The sequence below is a fragment of the Callionymus lyra genome, chromosome 5 (genome assembly GCF_982586985.1).
Source record: "Callionymus lyra chromosome 5, fCalLyr1.hap1.1, whole genome shotgun sequence".
NCBI lineage: Eukaryota > Metazoa > Chordata > Actinopteri > Syngnathiformes > Callionymidae > Callionymus > Callionymus lyra.
In genome coordinates, this window is record NC_141822.1 from 4,220,501 (window position 1) to 4,242,226 (window position 21,726).

Here is a 21,726-nt window from a genome sequence, read left to right on the forward strand (position 1 = left end):
TGTGTGTCTTCTGTATGGATTTTTTATTTTATTTTGTCAGTCCTTTCACCTCATATTTTTTATTTTGTATAGTATCTTATTTATTTAATTTTTTATAGGTTGTGTGTTTATTGTGTGTGTGTTATGCACAGTATTGTTGTAACATGAACATCTTTTGTTAACATTTGGACTGGTTTAGATAAATAATCTATATTTTCATCACAGTGTTATTCTTGTGTTGATGAATTTTTAGTTTTGTATATTTGCACACTGTGTGTACTTCACCAACATGACTTAACTGAGCAGTTGAGTTACTAATAGTGTGTTATGTTAAGTGCAGAAGTGTGTAACCGGTTCAGACAAAATTAAGTCTATGAAAATTCGGTAACAAAATAACATTTTTCTAAAGTTGTGTATAATTTTAACAAGAGGGTTTCATTTTGCAAAGGAAGGTGAGGTGTTACTGCTGATTGTGTGCATGGTTGTGTAACGTATTAAGAAGTTAAACACAACTGTCATGTGTTTGTGTCCAAAGTGTTGTTTCCAGGAACATCTTTGCTACACAACGTTGTCGTCATCGGAGCGGAGAGAGCGACTCCAGACAAGCCACGGACAGAAAAATCAATGCGGTGATAGATGGCGCTGGCGAGCACATGTAATCAGGCGAGCTGATGCTTCCAGCGGGGTCGTCTTCCTGAGGTCACGGCTGTGTGTGTGTGACCTTGAACCTCAGTTACCAGCATGTTAGGAACATGAGGTTCTTCATAACCAGAGGAATGTTCAACACTGAGCGTCTCATCACGAGTCGACTTCAGATCCTTCCATCAATACGTCAACAAAGTGTCTCTGAGGTCGACTTGGAAACAACACTGAAGCTCAGGAGAACGACAACTGCAGCTCGGACGCACAACTGCGGGAAAAACTTCACTTTTGCTCTCGTGTTGTCTTGTGTGTCCGAGTACACACGTCGAGTGTTGTTTATTATTGTTGTGTTGTTATGTTTGTCATGAGAGGAAAACACCACACATGGAACCACATACTGTTGTGTGTGTTTTAGTGTGATTTGTTTGTTGTATTTGTGTTTATGTGTGATGCGCATGTGTTTTTTCATGTGAGTTTTACGTGTGTATTGTGTGATGTGTAGTGGGTTTTAGTGTCTGTTGTGTGTGTTTTTGTGTACGATTTGTGATGTGTGTTTGTGCGTGCGTGATTGTTTCTGTGTTTTTTCGTGCATGTGATGTTGTTTTTTTTGTGGTGTGAGTGTTTGTGTGTGTTTGTGGGTGTGTGCATGTGTTTAGGTGTTTGAGTTCATGTGTGTGTCAGGGGTTTGTGCATTTGTGTACGTGTTTTATTTTGTGTGTACGTGTTTGTGTGATTTGTGTGTTTTTTTGGTATGTGTGTTTTTGCATGTTTGTGAATTTGTGTATGTGTTTAGGTGTTTGAGTTCGTGTGTGTGTTTGTGCATGTCTGTGTTGTGGGTTTGTGTGTCTGTGTGCATGTGTGTTTTTATGTGTCTGCTTGTGTATGTGATTTGTGTTGTGTGATGTTGTTGTGTGTTTGTGTGATTTGTGTTTTATTGGTGCGATGCATTTGTGTGTGTAGTGTGTCGATGAAATGTTGATCTTCATGAAGCTCCTCAAACACCGCGGTGGTCATGAGTGAACATCGAAGCATCTTCTGGATTCAAGGAAACTAAAGGAAACTAAAGAAAACTAAAAGAAACTAAAGAAACTAAAGGAAACTAAAGGAAACTAAAGGAAACTAAAGGAAACGAAAAGACACTAAAGAAACTAAAGAAACTAAAGAAACTAAAGGAAACTAAAGAAACTAAAGGAAACTAAAGAAACTAAAGGAAACTAAAAGAAACTAAAGGAAACTAAAGAAACTAAAGGAAACTAAAGAAACTAAAGGGAACTAAAAGAAACTAAAGAAACTAAAATAAACTAAAGAAACTAAAGGAAACTAAAGGAAACTAAAGTAAACTAAAGGAAACTAAAAGAAACTAAAGAAACTAAAATAAACTAAAGAAACTAAAGAAACTAAAGGAAACTAAAGGAAACTAAAGAAACTAAAGAAACTAAAGGGAACTAAAAGAAACTAAAGAAACTAAAATAAACTAAAGAAACTAGAGGAAACTAAAGAAACTAAAGGGAACTAAAGGAAACTAAAGAAACTAAAGAAACTAAAGAAACTAAAGGAAACCAAAAGAAACTAAAGAAACTAAAATAAACTAAAGAAACTAAAGGAAACTAAAGGAAACTAAAGAAACTAAAGGGAACTAAAAGAAACTAAAGAAACTAAAATAAACTAAAGAAACTAAAGGAAACCAAAGAAACTAAAGGAAACTAAAAGAAACTAAAGAAACTGAAATAAACTAAAGAAACTAAAGGAAACTAAAGGAAACTAAAGGAAACTAAAGGAAACTAAAGGAAACTAAAAGAAACTAAAGAAACTAAAATAAACTAAAGAAACTAAAGGAAACTAAAGGAAACTAAAGCAGTAAATAAAGTCGACGTTTCAAGTTCACAGACTTTGACATCATCAAGTGAGTTAAACTTCTGCATCTGAGTGTAAAAATGTTTTTCTTCTCCTGGACTGAAGTCGAACGAGTAACTTGGTTAATCCTGACTCTTTCACGAGCGAAGATGTAATAAACGCGCCTCATAATCGCTCGTAACACGACTTCTCGTCACGGTCGGAGCAGAAAGTTCTTCCTAACGGATCCGGTTCCTGCACCTGAGCCGCGGAGAAGATCTGGATGAAGTCAAACCAGGAGGAAACTGGATCAAGATGCAACAGAATCCGTGTGTTTTCGACTCTGGCGTTCGAAGAGTTGATAATGTGAGCGTCTGGATGATGTTCCTCCGAACATTAGACCTAAAGACCTTCTTTTAGTTTCCTGATCAATCCCTGACCTTGGATCTTCACGGTGAAGACCTCATGTTCTCCAGATGAAGACGAGGAATAATTTTGGTTGTGACCTTGACTTTAACCTGTGGGTCACTGCATGACCTTGACTTTAACCTGCATTAATGCATCAATGTGTTGATGATCCTGTTTATTCAACTAAACTTTCTACTTTGAACTTTCTTACGATCACTAGTTCGATTCCCTCGAGACCAAAGAAAGACGAGGAATTAAAAGTAACTTTAATTTGAATTTGATTACATTTTATATTTTTATATTTTTATATTTATATATATAATATATATATACATATGTATATATATTATATATATAAATATATTATATATTATTTTTTATTTTTATTTTGTGGGTTCAGTTACTGCTTCTGTTTCATTGTGTTTATTATGACAATAGAGTCACACATTTTAACACACAAACACATACACAATTTAACACACACTCAGACACAGACTTTAAAAACATACACCCTCGCACATACACACTTTAACACACAGGCACATACACACTTTAACACACAGGCACATACACACCTTAACACACATGCACATACACACTTTAACACACAGGCACATACACACCTTAACACACATGCACATACACACTTTAACACACAGGCACATACACACTTTAACACACACTCAGACACACACTTTAACACACACACACACACACACTTTAACACACATGCACATACACACTTTAACACACATGCACATACACACTTTAACACACACTCAGACACACACTTTAACACACACACACACACACTTTAACACACATGCACATACACACTTTAACACACATGCACATACACACTTTAACACACACGCACATACACACTTTAACACACACTCAGACACAGACTTTAAAAACATACACCCTCGCACATACACACCTTAACACACATGCACATACACACTTTAACACACATGCACATACACAGTTTAACTCTCACTCAGACACACACTTTAACACACATGCACATACACACTTTAACACACACGCACATACACACGTTAACACACACTCAGACACACACTTTAAAGCTTACACACTTTAACGCACACGCACATACACAATTTAACACATGCGCACACACACTTGAACACACGCACACACACACTTGAACACACGCACACACACACTTTAACACACACGCACACACACTTGAACACACGCACACACACACTTTAACACACACACACACACACTTGAACACACGCACACACACACTTTAACACACACACACACACACTTGAACACACGCACACACACACTTTAACACACACACACACACACTTGAACACACTCACACACACACTTTAACACACACGCACACACACTTATTTTTTATTATTTATATTGTGTCATGAACCTTCATCACTGACAGAAGTTGTTGTGTTTAAAGCACAAACAAATGCATAATAAAAGTCACACAACATAGTGCGACACCTTCACCTACAACAATCTCCTCCTCGACCGTCTCGACGCAGCAAACGTCGAAGCGAGTTAACGACGCGCGGTGACGTCTGGTGTCGGCGGCAGCATCTGTGCAGAGCTACACACTCAGTAACTCAGTGTAAGTCCTTCAAAGATGTTCACGACAGACGGCGCTTTATTACAGCAGACGCTCTTTGACTCTTACTGTTCTTACAGTTACTGCTTGACTTTCATTGTTTATTATGGTCGACACAGACGTGTTAGCGACGCGTCCTCCAGCTTCAGGAGGAACCAGAGCCAAACCATGAGGACACCAGTCAACGCCTTCTGACACACTGTAGTGCTGTAGTACTATAGTACTATAGTCTAGACGGCCTCTAGATGGCAGCAGTGATCACGTTCTCCACTGCTAAAGGAAGAATGATGACTGAGGACGAGAGGATACAGTGAGTCCAGCAGCTTTTAAAGCTGATGTTTGGACATATTTTGGTTTGAAAACAAATGAAAGTAGTTACGACTTCGTCAAGAGTCATGTGGTCTGTAAATACTACAACACCAGAGTCAAGTACTGGACAATACTACAAATATATATACTTGTTACTACACTATCACAACACCAGAGTCAAGTACTCCACAATACTACAAATATATATACTTGTTACTACACTATCACAACACCAGAGTCAAGTACTCCACAATACTACAAATATATATACTTGTTACTACACTATCACAACACAAGAGTCAAGTACTGGACAATACTACACATATATACTTGTTACTACACTATCACAACACCAGAGTCAAGTACTCCACAATACTACAAATATATATACTTGTTACTACACTATCACAACACCAGAGTCAAGTACTGGACAATACTACACATATATACTTGTTACTACACTATCACAACACCAGAGTCAAGTACTGGACAATACTACACAAATATACTTGTTACTACACTATCACAACACCAGAGTCAAGTACTGGACAATACTACACATATATACTTGTTACTACACTATCACAACACCAGAGTCAAGTACTGGACAATACTACACATTTATACTTGATACTACACTATCACAACACCAGAGTCAAGTACTTGACAATACTACACATATATACTTGTTACTACACTATCACAACACCAGAGTCAAGTACTGGACAATACTACACATTTATACTTGATACTACACTATCACAACACCAGAGTCAAGTACTTGACAATACTACACATATATACTTGTTACTACACTATCACAACACCAGAGTCAAGTACTTGACAATACTACACATATATACTTGTTACTACACTATCACAACACCAGAGTCAAGTACTGGACAATACTACACATATATACTTGTTACTACACTATCACAACACCAGAGTCAAGTACTGGACAATACTACACATATATACTTGTTACTACACTATCACAACACCAGAGTCAAGTACTTGACAATACTACACATATATACTTGTTACTACACTATCACAACACCAGAGTCAAGTACTGGACAATACTACACATTTATACTTGATACTACACTATCACAACACCAGAGTCAAGTACTTGACAATACTACACATATATACTTGTTACTACACTATCACAACACCAGAGTCAAGTACTTGACAATACTACACATATATACTTGTTACTACACTATCACAACACCAGAGTCAAGTACTTGACAATACTACACATATATACTTGTTACTACACTATCACAACACCAGAGTCAAGTACTGGACAATACTACACATATATACTTGTTACTACACTATCACAACACCAGAGTCAAGTACTGGACAATACTACACATTTATACTTGATACTACACTATCACAACACCAGAGTCAAGTACTTGACAATACTACACATATATACTTGTTACTACACTATCACAACACCAGAGTCAAGTACTTGACAATACTACACATATATACTTGTTACTACACTATCACAACACCAGAGTCAAGTACTGGACAATACTACACATATATACTTGTTACTACACTATCACAACACCAGAGTCAAGTACTGGACAATACTACACAAATATACTTGTTACTACACTATCACAACACCAGAGTCAAGTACTGGACAATACTACACATATATACTTGTTACTACACTATCACAACACCAGAGTCAAGTACTGGACAATACTACACATTTATACTTGATACTACACTATCACAACACCAGAGTCAAGTACTTGACATTACTACACATATATACTTGTTACTACACTATCACAACACCAGAGTCAAGTACTGGACAATACTACACATTTATACTTGATACTACACTATCACAACACCAGAGTCAAGTACTTGACAATACTACACATATATACTTGTTACTACACTATCACAACACCAGAGTCAAGTACTTGACAATACTACACATATATACTTGTTACTACACTATCACAACACCAGAGTCAAGTACTGGACAATACTACACATATATACTTGTTACTACACTATCACAACACCAGAGTCAAGTACTGGACAATACTACACATATATACTTGTTACTACACTATCACAACACCAGAGTCAAGTACTTGACAATACTACACATATATACTTGTTACTACACTATCACAACACCAGAGTCAAGTACTGGACAATACTACACATTTATACTTGATACTACACTATCACAACACCAGAGTCAAGTACTTGACAATACTACACATATATACTTGTTACTACACTATCACAACACCAGAGTCAAGTACTTGACAATACTACACATATATACTTGTTACTACACTATCACAACACCAGAGTCAAGTACTTGACAATACTACACATATATACTTGTTACTACACTATCACAACACCAGAGTCAAGTACTGGACAATACTACACATATATAATTGTTACTACACTATCACAACACCAGAGTCAAGTACTGGACAATACTACACATTTATACTTGATACTACACTATCACAACACCAGAGTCAAGTACTTGACAATACTACACATATATACTTGTTACTACACTATCACAACACCAGAGTCAAGTACTTGACAATACTACACATATATACTTGTTACTACACTATCACAACACCAGAGTCAAGTACTGGACAATACTACACATATATACTTGTTACTACACTATCACAACACCAGAGTCAAGTACTGGACAATACTACACATATATACTTGTTACTACACTATCACAACACCAGAGTCAAGTACTTGACAATACTACACATTTATACTTGATACTACACTATCACAACACCAGAGTCAAGTACTTGACAATACTACACATATATACTTGTTACTACACTATCACAACACCAGAGTCAAGTACTTGACAATACTACACATATATACTTGTTACTACACTATCACAACACCAGAGTCAAGTACTGGACAATACTACACATATATACTTGTTACTACACTATCACAACACCAGAGTCAAGTACTGGACAATACTACACATATATACTTGTTACTACACTATCACTATATATAAATGCTTGTATAATGATACGTATCAAAAAACACCTTCATCTTACGATCTGTCAATAGCTCATAAATCTTACAATTAATTTTAAATCCCAATAAAAACGGCGACAGAAAGAAAGATAACATTTTTTGGTAAAAATAAAACATTTCTTTTTAGGGAAAAAACCTCACGTCCTCCCAGCAGCCTTTAGTTCCCGACAACAGTAACAAAAACAATTGTGGTCTATTTGAAGAACCAACATGAAAATCATCACCGACCGCGTACTACACGTGTAATTACAAAAACTAAATGTACTCTGTGGCCTCCAGTTTCCTCTCATTCCAACACAGGAATGTTTTCTAATTGAAGGCGAGTCTTCCTGACCCGTGATTATCCTAGAATCACTCATGATCACCGTAAATAGAACTCACGACAGTGCGCGGTTCGAGCTCTGATGTTTGCGTATGACGTGGGGTTGCCATGGGGATGTGAACACAGAGGATGGAGGTCAGAAGGTGAAGACGGGTCTGAGGTCAGAGGTCAGAGAGCGGAGCAGGATTGTACTCACTCTGCATGCACAGCCCGTCCGTGCAGTTCTTGGACTGGAGCACCAAACCCTCACAGTCCTTGCCCCCGTTTTTGGGGGCCGGGGCGCCGCATTCCCGCCTCCTCCAGTGGGTGCACTCAGTCCCACAGGTGGACCACTTACTCCACTCTGTCCACAGGCCGTCCACTACCACGAGACAAGACAGATGAGGAGATGGTGATGAGAATGACGAGTGAGTGATTCGGACTCGAGGCGAAGCTTCGTGAAGCGGTGTCTTGTCGTTCAGAGGTCAGGAGGGGGCGCCATAATTTTGAGAATGATGTTTCATTAGAACAGTTGTTCGAAACAAATAGTGCAGAGACGCCATCTAGTGGACTCTGAAGATAATGACACTGTTTCATGAAGCTTCATCAACACATCACCACCATCTAGTGGACTCTGAAGATAATGACACTGTTTCATGAAGCTTCATCAACACATCACTACCATCTAGTGGACTCTGAAGATAATGACACTGTTTCATGAAGCTTCATCAACACATCACCACCATCTAGTGGACTCTGAAGATAATGACACTGTTTCATGAAGCTTCATCAACACATCACTACCATCTAGTGGACTCTGAAGATAATGACACTGTTTCATGAAGCTTCACCGACACATCACTACCATCTAGTGGACTCTGAAGATAATGACACTGTTTCATGAAGCTTCATCAACACATCACTACCATCTAGTGGACTCTGAAGATAATGACACTGTTTCATGAAGCTTCACCAATACATCACTACCATCTAGTGGACTCTGAAGATAATGACACTGTTTCATGAAGCTTCATCAACACATCACCACCATCTAGTGGACTCTGAAGATAATGACACTGTTTCATGAAGCTTCATCAACACATCACTACCATCTAGTGGACTCTGAAGATAATGACACTGTTTCATGAAGCTTCATCAACACATCACCACCATCTAGTGGACTCTGAAGATAATGACACTGTTTCATGAAGCTTCATCAACACATCACTACCATCTAGTGGACTCTGAAGATAATGACACTGTTTCATGAAGCTTCACCGACACATCACTACCATCTAGTGGACTCTGAAGATAATGACACTGTTTCATGAAGCTTCATCAACACATCACTACCATCTAGTGGACTCTGAAGATAATGACACTGTTTCATGAAGCTTCACCAATACATCACTACCATCTAGTGGACTCTGAAGATAATGACACTGTTTCATGAAGCTTCATCGATACATCACTACCATCTAGTGGACTATGAAGATAATGACGCTGTTTCATGAAGCTTCATCAACACATCACTACCATCTAGTGGACTCTGAAGATAATGACACTGTTTCATGAAGCTTCATCAACACATCACTACCATCTAGTGGACTCTGAAGATAATGACACTGTTTCATGAAGCTTCATTAACACATCACTACCATCTAGTGGACTCTGAAGATAATGTTTCATGAAGCTTCATCAACACATCACTACCATCTAGTGGACTCTGAAGATAATGACACTGTTTCATGAAGCTTCATCAACACATCACTACCATCTAGTGGACTCTGAAGATAATGACACTGTTTCATGAAGCTTCATTAACACATCACTACCATCTAGTGGACTCTGAAGATAATGACACTGTTTCATGAAGCTTCATCAACACATCACTACCATCTAGTGGACTCTGAAGATAATGACACTGTTTCATGAAGCTTCATTAACACATCACTACCATCTAGTGGACTCTGAAGATAATGTTTCATGAAGCTTCATCAACACATCACTACCATCTAGTGGACTCTGAAGATAATGACACTGTTTCATGAAGCTTCATCAACACATCACTACCATCTAGTGGACTCTGAAGATAATGACACTGTTTCATGAAGCTTCATTAACACATCACTACCATCTAGTGGACTCTGAAGATAATGACACTGTTTCATGAAGCTTCATCAACACATCACTACCATCTAGTGGACTCTGAAGATAATGACACTGTTTCATGAAGCTTCATTAACACATCACTACCATCTAGTGGACTCTGAAGATAATGTTTCATGAAGCTTCATCAACACATCACTACCATCTAGTGGACTCTGAAGATAATGACACTGTTTCATGAAGCTTCATCGACACATCACTAGTTCTGACCCTAGTTAATGTGACATAAACCAAGAACATTATCATAGAAATGTTTGTGTTATTTGACTCCAGTTGTGAATTTGTGTTCAACATAAATTGTCAAATATTATATAAATCATATTCCATGAACTTCAATTTGATGTATGTGAACGTACACTAAAACAAATAAAAATACTGGGTTTAATTAAATTGAATATGGCAAGTGTTGGCAAATATTCAGTTTGGTTGAGTCTAAAATTCAAATGATATATTCTAATGAGTTATTTTTACACACAAACAACCTCAAACCATTATTTAATATTACTATAATAAAACATAATTATATATATATTTTAAATATATTTAATATATACAGTATATTATGGAGATATAATTAAACCAAACTTTTTGGATTTTTGGTGTGTGCGTTTTTGCATGTTTTTGTAAAGTGAAATGTTGTCAAAGTAATTAAAGTAATATCTCTGATAACGATTGAGGTGAGTTTGTCAAGTTGATCAACGTAAAAACAACATCTTGGTTCAACTAAAACTATAAAAACAATATATTTCAAAGGTAAGAACAAAGGTGCGACTGTAAGAAGGCGCCATCGAAGGAGGAGCAGACTCGTACCCGGGCACAGAGGGTTGCACGCCAGCTTCTGGATGCCTTGTCCTTCGCAGATGGCGCCGCCGTTCAGCGGCGCCGGGTTGGTGCAGCTGCGAGTGCGTTTCTGGTAACCACGGCCACAGCGACTGTTGCACACCGACCACTCCGTCCACGTGGACCAGCCTCCGTTCACTGGAACCAGAAGATACAGGTTCTTTGATACCAGGTCAGAAGATCCATCGTGAGGTCAAGAGGTCAATAACATTTGTTGAACAGTTTATGACTTTTATCTTTTCATCTCAATTTCAACCCAGAAAAAATACATTTTACATCTATTAATACTGAATATACATAAATATGTGTCTGTATTTCTTTCTATGTCGATTGTCAAGTTGAATCAATGATATTTATTAAAGTAAATACTTTTTCCTTTCACCGTTTAGTGAATATTTACTATCTAACACAAATATATATTAAAATCATATCATATCTGATGGAAGTATATATCAGTGTCATCAGAATATTAAATTAAATATATTTATCTAAACAAATCCAATTTTGAAACTTTTAAATGATTTAAAAACAAAACCGTTTATATTATATCTATATACAGTATATTTATAAAAAGGTTTATTTATTTAATTATAAATCATTTAATAATCAATTTGATATATTTAAATGAATATTTTCGAAGTGAATAGATTCTTTCAAACAAAATAAAATATGATTTTCTATTTTCAATAATTAAAAAATGCATTTTATGAATTCAAAGATTATAAAATAGCATCATTTAAAATTCGATATAAAATTGTTGTCGAACAAGTGACACTTATATGATGATAATAATATTCCTTTAATTCATCCACATTAATGAAAGTTTTCACAGCAGTTCACAAATATTATTAACCATATAATCACAATATAGTCGTACAAAACACTTTAAAATGATAATTAAAAAAATAAATTTAAAGAATGATGAATAAAATAACGATAAATATATAAACTAAAATTAAAATTCAGCTCATCAGTTCTAGTCACACAGCAAAATCCGCCGTATTATACTTTTGTAATATTACTAGGCGAGGCTTCTAGTATTACACCGCAAAGAATCTTAATATTACTAAGCAATGCTATGTAGTATTACTCCGTGAGGCTCCACTGTGTTATTATTATTAATAATATTTCTATAAAACTGCACGGTGATCAAAGCTCCCAAAAATGTAAATGTACTAATAATAATAATTACCACGAAAACAAATTCAATCTATGATTATAAACAAATAAGTAAATATAAATATAATAATGTTTAAAGTGTCTTCTGTGCTCGTCTCGTCCGCATGTTTGTGGATTTCAAGGTCTTGAACGTAAGAACGCTGACGGAACAAAAAGCACTTTATCCGAACACACACTATTCTTGTTCCTCCGTCAAAACCTCAGGTCGCTACTTTGCCGCGCCGTCGGTCAGTAAACTCCGCTCGTCGCTGCATTTTCCATTCACTGGTTCCTCCTAATGCCTCTTCCTCCCTCCATCCATCTCTGTCCGGATCCGGCGCCGAGTGACACCGAGGGGCCGCCGACACGTCCGTGGCATTTGAGATGGTGGAACCGGGGGGCCCCTTGGAGCCTTCTGACTTTCAAATGTGACACGCTTACGAGTGAATCCCAAAATAATGGACTCTGAAGAGTCAGCAGCGAAGACCACCCCCCCCCCCCCCCCCCTCGTGCTGTTTCCACTGTGGATTATTGCGTCTTTGAATTTCTTCACCATTTGTCTTTTGTTGCCAGATCGCGGCTTGTGATGCGCTCGAGCAGGAACTCGCTGGACCGACTCTCGCTCCGCTTCCTTCCTCAGCCACGGATCCACTTGCATTCGCTCCTTTTGTCTGCTCCCGCTGTGACTTCATGCACGTTCAGCCCTTCACCGCGAGGCAGCGCCGCAAACATGCGTCGTCTTAAGAAAGGATGATCCGACATCAAAGCGTTCCTTAAGCGATTGGAAAGGTTTTTTCCGTTCGGAGATTGTTCGTGTCGCGCAAAATAAAAAAACGTCTCCGCATCGTGTTCTCTTAAGACGTCCGACAAAGACGTTACATTCTCGAGACGTCGATAAAAATAAGACGAGTCTCTGCAGTACAAGCTACTGAGAAAACATTATAATCCAGAGTGTTAAGTATTCACTCGTTTTGTACTTTCTGACCTAGAACACATTTATGAGCTGCGAGGAGCTCAAGGATCTGTTTTAATGTTGTTAAGCTGTAAAGGTCTCTGTAGTATTACTGTGCAAGGATCCTCTTTGGTACTGTAGTATTTATCCATGAAGCTCCCTAGTATTACTACACTGGTCTCTGTAGTATTACTGTGCAAGGATCCTCTTTGGTACTGTAGTATTTATCCATGAGGCTCCCTAGTATTACTACACTGGTCTCTGTAGTATTACTGTGCAAGGATCCTCTTTGGTACTGTAGTATTTATCCATGAGGCTCCCTAGTATTACTACACTGGTCTCTGTAGTATTACTGTGCAAGGATCCTCTTTGGTACTGTAGTATTTATCTATGAAGCTCCCTAGTATTACTACACTGGTCTCTGTAGTATTACTGTGCAAGGATCCTCTTTGGTACTGTAGTAATTATCCATGAGGCTCCCTAGTATTACTACACTGGTCTCTGTAGTATTACTGTGCAAGGATCCTCTTTGGTACTGTAGTATTTATCCATGAAGCTCCCTACACAGGGCTCTGTAGTATTACTCTGTAGTATTACTCTTCAGCTCTCTGTGGTATAACACTGCAAGATGGCATGGTTTTACTCGAAGAGGCTCGGTAGTAGTACAAGACAAGGCTTCGTAGTATTACTCAGCACGGCTTGATAGACGGATACTTTATTGATCCCCGGCTACGTAAGACTTTACAGTATTATTCCCTAAAGGCTCTGCGGTATTACAAGACGACACTTTGTAGCACTATTCAGCGAGGCTTCGTAGTATTACACTTTGAGGCTCTGTAGTATAAGTCTGCAAGGCTCCATAGTATTACTCAGAAAGGCTTTCTAGTATTACTCCGACAGTCTCCGGATCATTATTCTGCAAGGCTCCATAGTATTAATTTGCAAACCTTTAAAGTAATACTATGAGAGGCTCTGCAGTATTACTCAGCGAGGATTCCTAGTAAAACTCTTCAAGACTCTGCAATATTACTCTGCAAGGCGTTGTAGTATTACTCCTCTAGGCTCCGCAGTACTATACTCAAGGGTTTTTAATAATATTAGGCGAGGCTCTGTAGTATTACACCTAAAAGCTTAGTTTTACTCAGTAATGCTATGTAGTATTGCTACATGAGGCTCTGCAGTATTACTTAGCGAGGATTCCTAGTATAACTCTTCAAGGCTCTGCAAGACGTCGTAGTATTACTCCACCAGGCTCTGCAGTATTATACTCAAGTTTTTTTTAATATTATTATTAACCCAGGCTTTGTAGTATTACACATCGAATGTTAGTTTTACTCAGCAATGCTATGCAGTATTACTCCGTGAGCCTCCACAGTGTTATTATTATTATTAATAATACTGTAAAACCACACGGTGATCAAAGCTCACAGGTTCTGAAGATACTGTGTGTTTTACTCGCTCCTGCCTCGGAGCGTCTTCGCGTCTGAACTCAGAATATCTGCTGGCGTCCCATCGCGAGCAGAAGGAACTCTGTCGGCCGCGGTTAAACGAGCGATCAAGCTGCTCGTTGTTCCTTCAAGGAGCGAAAACACGAGCGACTGAAGTTCAAAAGATCACGTTTCATTCTTCCTGTTCTGTCGAGGCCTCCAGCAGGCGAGAGCTTCAACCTCACAGCTGAGCGTCTGCGATCGTGGCGGAGGATGTTTCCGGAAAACTGCGAGCGCGACGGCGTGGAGGCTCAGCAGGGGGCGCTTTAAGTACGGCTCAGTCAAATGTGCTCCTCGCAAATATATCTCCTACTTTCTACTCGTGAGTGTGAGGAACATGAGTGTGAGGAACATTAGTGTGAGGAACATTAGTGTGAGGAACATTAGTGTGAGGAACATGAGTGTGAGGAACATGAGTGTGAGGAACATGAGTGTGAGGAACACGAGTGTGAGGAACATGAGTGTGAGGAACATGAGTGTGAGGAACATGAGTGTGAGGAACATGAGTGTGAGGAACATGAGTGTGAGGAACATGAGTGTGAGGAACACGAGTGTGAGGAACACGAGTGTGAGGAACATGAGTGTGAGGAACATGAGTGTGAGGAACATGAGTGTGAGGAACATGAGTGTGAGGAACATGAGTGTGAGGAACATGAGTGTGAGCAACATGAGTGTGAGGAATATGAGTGTGAGGAACATGAGTGTGAGGAACATGAGTGTGAGGAACATGAGTGTGAGGAACATGAGTGTGAGGAAAACGAGTGTGAGGAACATGAGTGTGAGGAACATGAGTGTGAGGAACATGAGTGTGAGGAACACGAGTGTGAGGAACATGAGTGTGAGGAACATGAGTGTGAGGAACATGAGTGTGAGGAACATGAGTGTGAGGAACATGAGTGTGAGGAACACGAGTGTGAGGAACATGAGTGTGAGCAACATGAGTGTGAGGAACATGAGTGTGAGGAACATCAGTGTGAGGAACATGAGTGTGAGGAACATGAGTGTGAGGAACACGAGTGTGAGGAACACGAGTGTGAGGAACATGAGTGTGAGGAACATGAGTGTGAGGAACATGAGTGTGAGCAACATGAGTGTGAGGAATATGAGTGTGAGGAACATGAGTGTGAGGAACATGAGTGTGAGGAACATCAGTGTGAGGAACATGAGTGTGAGGAACATTAGTGTGAGGAACATCAGTGTGAGGAACATGAGTGTGAGGAACATGAGTGTGAGGAACATGAGTTTGAGGAACATGAGTGTGAGGAACATTAGTGTGAGGAACATGAGTGTGAGGAACATGAGTTTGAGGAACATGAGTGTGAGGAACATGAGTGTGAGGAACATGAGTGTGAGGAACATTAGTGTGAGGAACATGAGTGTGAGGAACATGAGTGTGAGGAACATGAGTGTGAGGAACATGAGTGTGAGGAACATTAGTGTGAGGAACATGAGTGTGAGGAACATGAGTGTGAGGAACACGAGTGTGAGGAACATGAGTGTGAGGAACATGAGTGTGAGGAACATGAGTGTGAGGAACATTAGTGTGAGGAACATGAGTGTGAGGAACATTAGTGTGAGGAACACGAGTGTGAGGAACATTAGTGTGAGGAACATGAGTGTGAGGAACATGAGTGTGAGGAACACGAGTGTGAGGAACATGAGTGTGAGGAACATGAGTGTGAGGAACATTAGTGTGAGGAACATGAGTGTGAGGAACATCAGTGTGAGGAACACGAGTGTGAGGAACATTAGTGTGAGGAACATGAGTGTGAGGAACATGAGTGTGAGGAACATGAGTGTGAGGAACATGAGTGTGAGGAACATGAGTGCGAGGAACATCCAGAGATTCTGAATTTGAATCCATTCAAATATATAATGTTGGTATAATAGTGCCGAAGTTTATTCATTTTTGAAAACATTGATATTATTTTAAAAACTCTTCTAAATAGAAACTATTCAATAAATGTATTTAAAATAAAAATGAATTACATCAATAAAAAAGTAAATTCAAGTTTCAACATGTGAAATGTTGAATTTAACAATTCAATATTTTGATGACACTGATATACTTCATATTTCCGTTATTATTTTTTCATGGTTTTACAACACAAGGCGGCTTAGTTTTAGTGGCTCCGTAGTATAAATACATGAGGGTCATTAGTTTTACTACTCGAGCTTCAGTAGTATTACACGTGAGTCTTCATAGTATTACCCCCCAAAGCTTCGCAATATTCATGACAAGGCTTCGTAGTATTACTCCACCAGGCCCTGCAATATTACTTTGTGAGGCTCCGTAGTATTACTCTATGAGGTTCCATAGTACTACTCTGTAAAGCCTCCGTAGTATGACTCTTTGATTCTCAGTAGTATTACTCTGTGAAGCTCCGTAGTATTACTCTGTGAAGTTCAAAAGTATTGATCTGCAAGCCTTCATAGTATTACTCCCCAAATCTCTGCAGTATTACAAGACAAGCCTTTGTAGTATTACTCTGTGAGGCTACATGGTATTACACAGCTAGCCTTCATACTATTACTCCCTGATGCACCACATTATTACTCCTTGAAGCTCCATAGTATTACTCAGAAAGGCTTCCTAGTATTACTCCACCAGGGCCTGCATTATTACTCTACGTGGTTCGATAGTATTGATCCCTGAGCCTTCATAGTATTACTCCATTACTACACCAGGCTGGGTAGCATTACTCCACAAAGAACAGTGTTTATTAGTAATTATTTCTCATAAAGGCTGTGTAGTATTGTGACGCGAGGCTCTTAAGTTGAATTTAAGTATAAAATGTATATGTAGTTTCTTTGTGTACTTGATATACTTTGTCTTACTCAGGGCTCACAAACCTGTGGCCACTTGTCTTAATGATGGAACTTACTTACATACTTTAATAACTTAGACATGTATTTATCGATGTAGTATGTCTAAGCATGTATAATCTCCTGGTGTAGCTCCGTGAGCTAACACGCCATCTTTACCGTAGACGATGACGGTGGCCGTGGTGCTCCGCCTCTTGGCCACGATGTTCTTGGCCACGCAGGTGTAGTTGGCGGTGTCGGAGAGTCTGGCCTGCTTGATGATCAGGTTGTGGTCGATGGTGATGTAGAAGTTCCTGTCTTCGGCCGGATCGATGATCTCCTCGTTTTTCAGCCACTCCACCTGAGGAACCCACAGAGACACCGGCTTGAGAAACTAAATCGCTGCCGTCGATCAAGCAGAAGTCGGGTCGCGCCAGCGTTATGTCTCCTCTGGACCCACTCGTGAAGAAGTAGCTGGAGGCGTCTCTGACCTTTGCTTATGACTTCCATTTCTCTGAACGACGCTGGTGCTGGACCTGCTGGGTCTCGCGGATCTTTATTTGACACTAAATCACCAAAACCCCCTTGAATCAAGGAAGACTAGCAGAACTCTTTTTCAATAAGAGACGCTTGATTTATACTTTCTCATCAACCAAACACAAAGGAGATCAGGGGCCTTCAAAGGTGATCGATTCCCAACCAGAGTATCTACTTTAGTGAACGACGACCTTGTCTTTTAATAATAAATCATACTTCAGAGTCCACTAGATGGTAGTGATGTGTTAATGAAGCTTCATGAAACAGTTTCATTGTGTTCAGAGTCCACTAGATGGTAGTGATGTGTTGATGAAGCTTCATGAAACAGTGTCATTGTGTTCAGAGTCCACTAGATGGTAGTGATGTGTTGATGAAGCTTCATGAAACAGTGTCATTGTGTTCAGAGTCCACTAAATGGTAGTGATGTGTTGATGAAGCTTCATGAAACAGTGTCATTATCTTCAGAGTCCACTAGATGGTAGTGATGTGTTGATGAAGCTTCATGAAACAGTGTCATTATCTTCAGAGTCCACTAGATGGTAGTGATGTGTTGATGAAGCTTCATGAAACAGTTTCATTGTGTTCAGAGTCCACTAGATGGTAGTGATGTGTTGATGAAGCTTCATGAAACAGTGTCATTGTGTTCAGAGTCCACTAGATGGTAGTGATGTGTTGATGAAGCTTCATGAAACAGTGTCATTGTGTTCAGAGTCAACTAGATGGTAGTGATGTGTTGATGAAGCTTCATGAAACAGTGTCATTATCTTCAGAGTCCACTAGATGGTAGTGATGTGTTGATGAAGCTTCATGAAACAGTGTCATTATCTTCAGAGTCCACTAGATGGTAGTGATGTGTTGATGAAGCTTCATGAAACAGTTTCATTGTGTTCAGAGTCCACTAGATGGTAGTGATGTGTTGATGAAGCTTCATGAAACAGTGTCATTGTGTTCAGAGTCCACTAGATGGTAGTGATGTGTTGATGAAGCTTCATGAAACAGTGTCATTGTGTTCAGAGTCCACTAGATGGTAGTGATGTGTTGATGAAGCTTCATGAAACAGTGTCATTATCTCCAGAGTCCACTAGATGGTAGTGATGTGTTGATGAAGCTTCATGAAACAGTGTCATTATCTTCAGAGTCCACTAGATGGTAGTGATGTGTCGATGAAGCTTCATCAAACAGTGTCATTATCTTCAGAGTCCACTAGATGGTAGTGATGTGTTGATGAAGCTTCATGAAACAGTGTCATTGTGTTCAGAGTCCACTAGATGGTGGTGATGTGTCGATGAAGCTTCATGAAACAGTGTCATTATCTTCATAGTCCACTGGATGGTAGTGATGTGTTGATTAAGCGTCATGAAACAGTGTCATTATCTTCAGAGTCCACTAGATGGTAGTGATGTGTCGATGAAGCTTCAGTGAATTCCCATCATTCCTTTCTACACAATGCTCCATTGAGTGACGTTGTTAATTGTTCGCTACAATATTGTATTTCATATTTACGTCTATGTTGCTCATTGACAGATGTCATTGGTTGGCTGGGCGGCGAAGCACTATGGAATCTGTTCAGATCACCGTTACTGAGACGCGTTTGAGAGGCAAGTTTAAATAAATGTCCATTTAAACAAGTGAAAAATGTTTAATTTTGTGTATTGCAGTAAACAAACTCGCTTCAGCTAAAGTGAATTCAGATGAAGTCACCGATACACAAGGTTGTTTTTCTTTGACGGATGGATTCGAGAAAGTAGAGCAGCCACTGTTTCTTCTGAACAACAAGAAACAAATCCTGGATGTCTGTTTGTCTTGAAAGAAGCTGTCGAGGAGGATCAGGAGTCTCGGGAACTTCCTGAGCGCCGTGATAGCCCAGGAGGACAAAAGCCTGATAAAAGATAACACGGCAACTAACAGGAGCGGCCGAGATAAGCAGGATGTTTATGAAAGACTTCTCTCGCAGGAGATAAAGCATCTGAGAAAAAAGAAGTGGGTCAATAAAAGACTCCCGTCCTGCCGGAGACAAAACAGTCTTTCTTGAGACGGACTCGTGGAGGTGCAACAGAGGCCTTTGTTCTGAACCGGCTTCTCTTGAAACCATCTTTAAAAGCCATCGTTAGCTTCGGCTGATATCAAACATGGAGATTCCCTGGTGGTGGAAAAACACTCGCCGACTCCGTCATCAAAACACGTGTCACGAGGGTGAAACATTTCCCGGGGAATCATTAGAGAAACTTCTCCAAATGTTCTGTCGTGAGCAAAAGATAATGAAGGTTTTTACGTGTCGGGACACGAGCGACTTTATTCAAAGCTTCCGTGGACTTGAAGGCGAGACTCGATATGGAGCGCGAGCGGAGATGGATCACACCTGCCCGTCATCCGCAGATTGATTTTCCAGATTTCATCTTCCTTCTTTAATATAGCGGTGACGGGCATTCGATACGAGGCTGTAATTGCTGGTGTGCAGAGAAACGGACGAGTCTCCCTGGAAGCCATTGATTGTCTTATTTCAAAAATAGCAACATCATCAGCAGAATGTTTAAATCCAGCTCTGGCGTCAAAATGATCTTCTCGCTTCTATGTATTTGTCACAGTACAGATGGAATCCTACAGTAGGATCTGGAATCCTACTAGTACAGATTGGAATTCCAATCCAAGCTACTGAACTGAGATCTGAATATTGATATTGGTTAGGATTTGATTACATCAAAATAACATTTTTTCGGGTAAGGACGACCTTCCGCGGCTAAACCTAAAATAACGTTTTAATGTAATCCCAATTTCTCCTTTAAGAATTGGAGGTTGTACTGGTAGAATTCCCATTTTTACTAGGACAGATTGGAATTCCAATGTTCAGATCCCAATACAGTAGTAGGATTCCAATCACTCCTAGTAGAGATTGGAATTCACTAGTATAATCTGGAATCCTCAAAGGACAGATTGTAACCCCAAGTTCAATAGTAAGAATCGTACTAGTACAGATTGAAATTCCAAACTGTACTAGGAGGATCTGGAATCCTCCTAGTACAGTTTGGAATTCCAATATTTCAATGTTCAGATCCCAATACAGTAGTAGGATTCCAATCACTCCTAGTAGAGATTGGAATTCACTAGTAGAATCTGGAATCCTCAAAGGACAGATTGTAACCCCAAGTTCAATAGTAAGAATCGTACTAGTACAGATTGAAATTCCAATCTGTACTAGGAGGATCTGGAATCCTCCTAGTACAGATTGGAATTCCAATATTTCAATATTCAGATTCCAGTTCAGTAGTACAATTATTTGTACTAGTAGAGATTGGAATTCCATTCCAAGCTACTGAACTGAGATCTGAATATTGATATTGGTTAGGATTTGATTACATCAAAATAACATTTTTTCGGCTAAGGACGACCTTCCGCGGCTAAACCTAAAATAACATTTTAATGTAATCCCAATTTCTCCTTTAAGAATTGGAGGTTGTCCTGGTAGAATTCCCATTTTGAATAGGACAGATTCGAATTCCAATGTTCAGATTCCAATACAGTAGTAGGATTCCAATCACTCCTAGTAGAGATTGGAAATCACTAGTAGAATCTGGAATCCTCAAAGGACAGA

General features: G+C 39.2%; 1 protein-coding gene across 3 annotated transcripts in view; it reads right to left on the reverse strand.

Annotated features, from left to right (window-relative positions):
- The window catches only part of unc5cb (unc-5 netrin receptor Cb), a 226,927-nt gene that overhangs the window by 41,026 nt on the left and 164,175 nt on the right, over positions 1-21,726 (reverse strand). For 2 of the 3 annotated variants that reach the window (XM_087790540.1, XM_087790541.1), the window contains exons 5-7: positions 17,781-17,961; positions 11,169-11,336; positions 8,407-8,571 (exon numbers count right to left, since the gene is read on the reverse strand). In XM_087790540.1, the coding sequence (XP_087646666.1) occupies positions 8,407-8,571; positions 11,169-11,336; positions 17,781-17,961 (514 nt within the window). The remainder of the gene's footprint in view (positions 1-8,406; positions 8,572-11,168; positions 11,337-17,780; positions 17,962-21,726) is intronic. The other variant, XM_087790542.1, reaches the window with a different exon arrangement.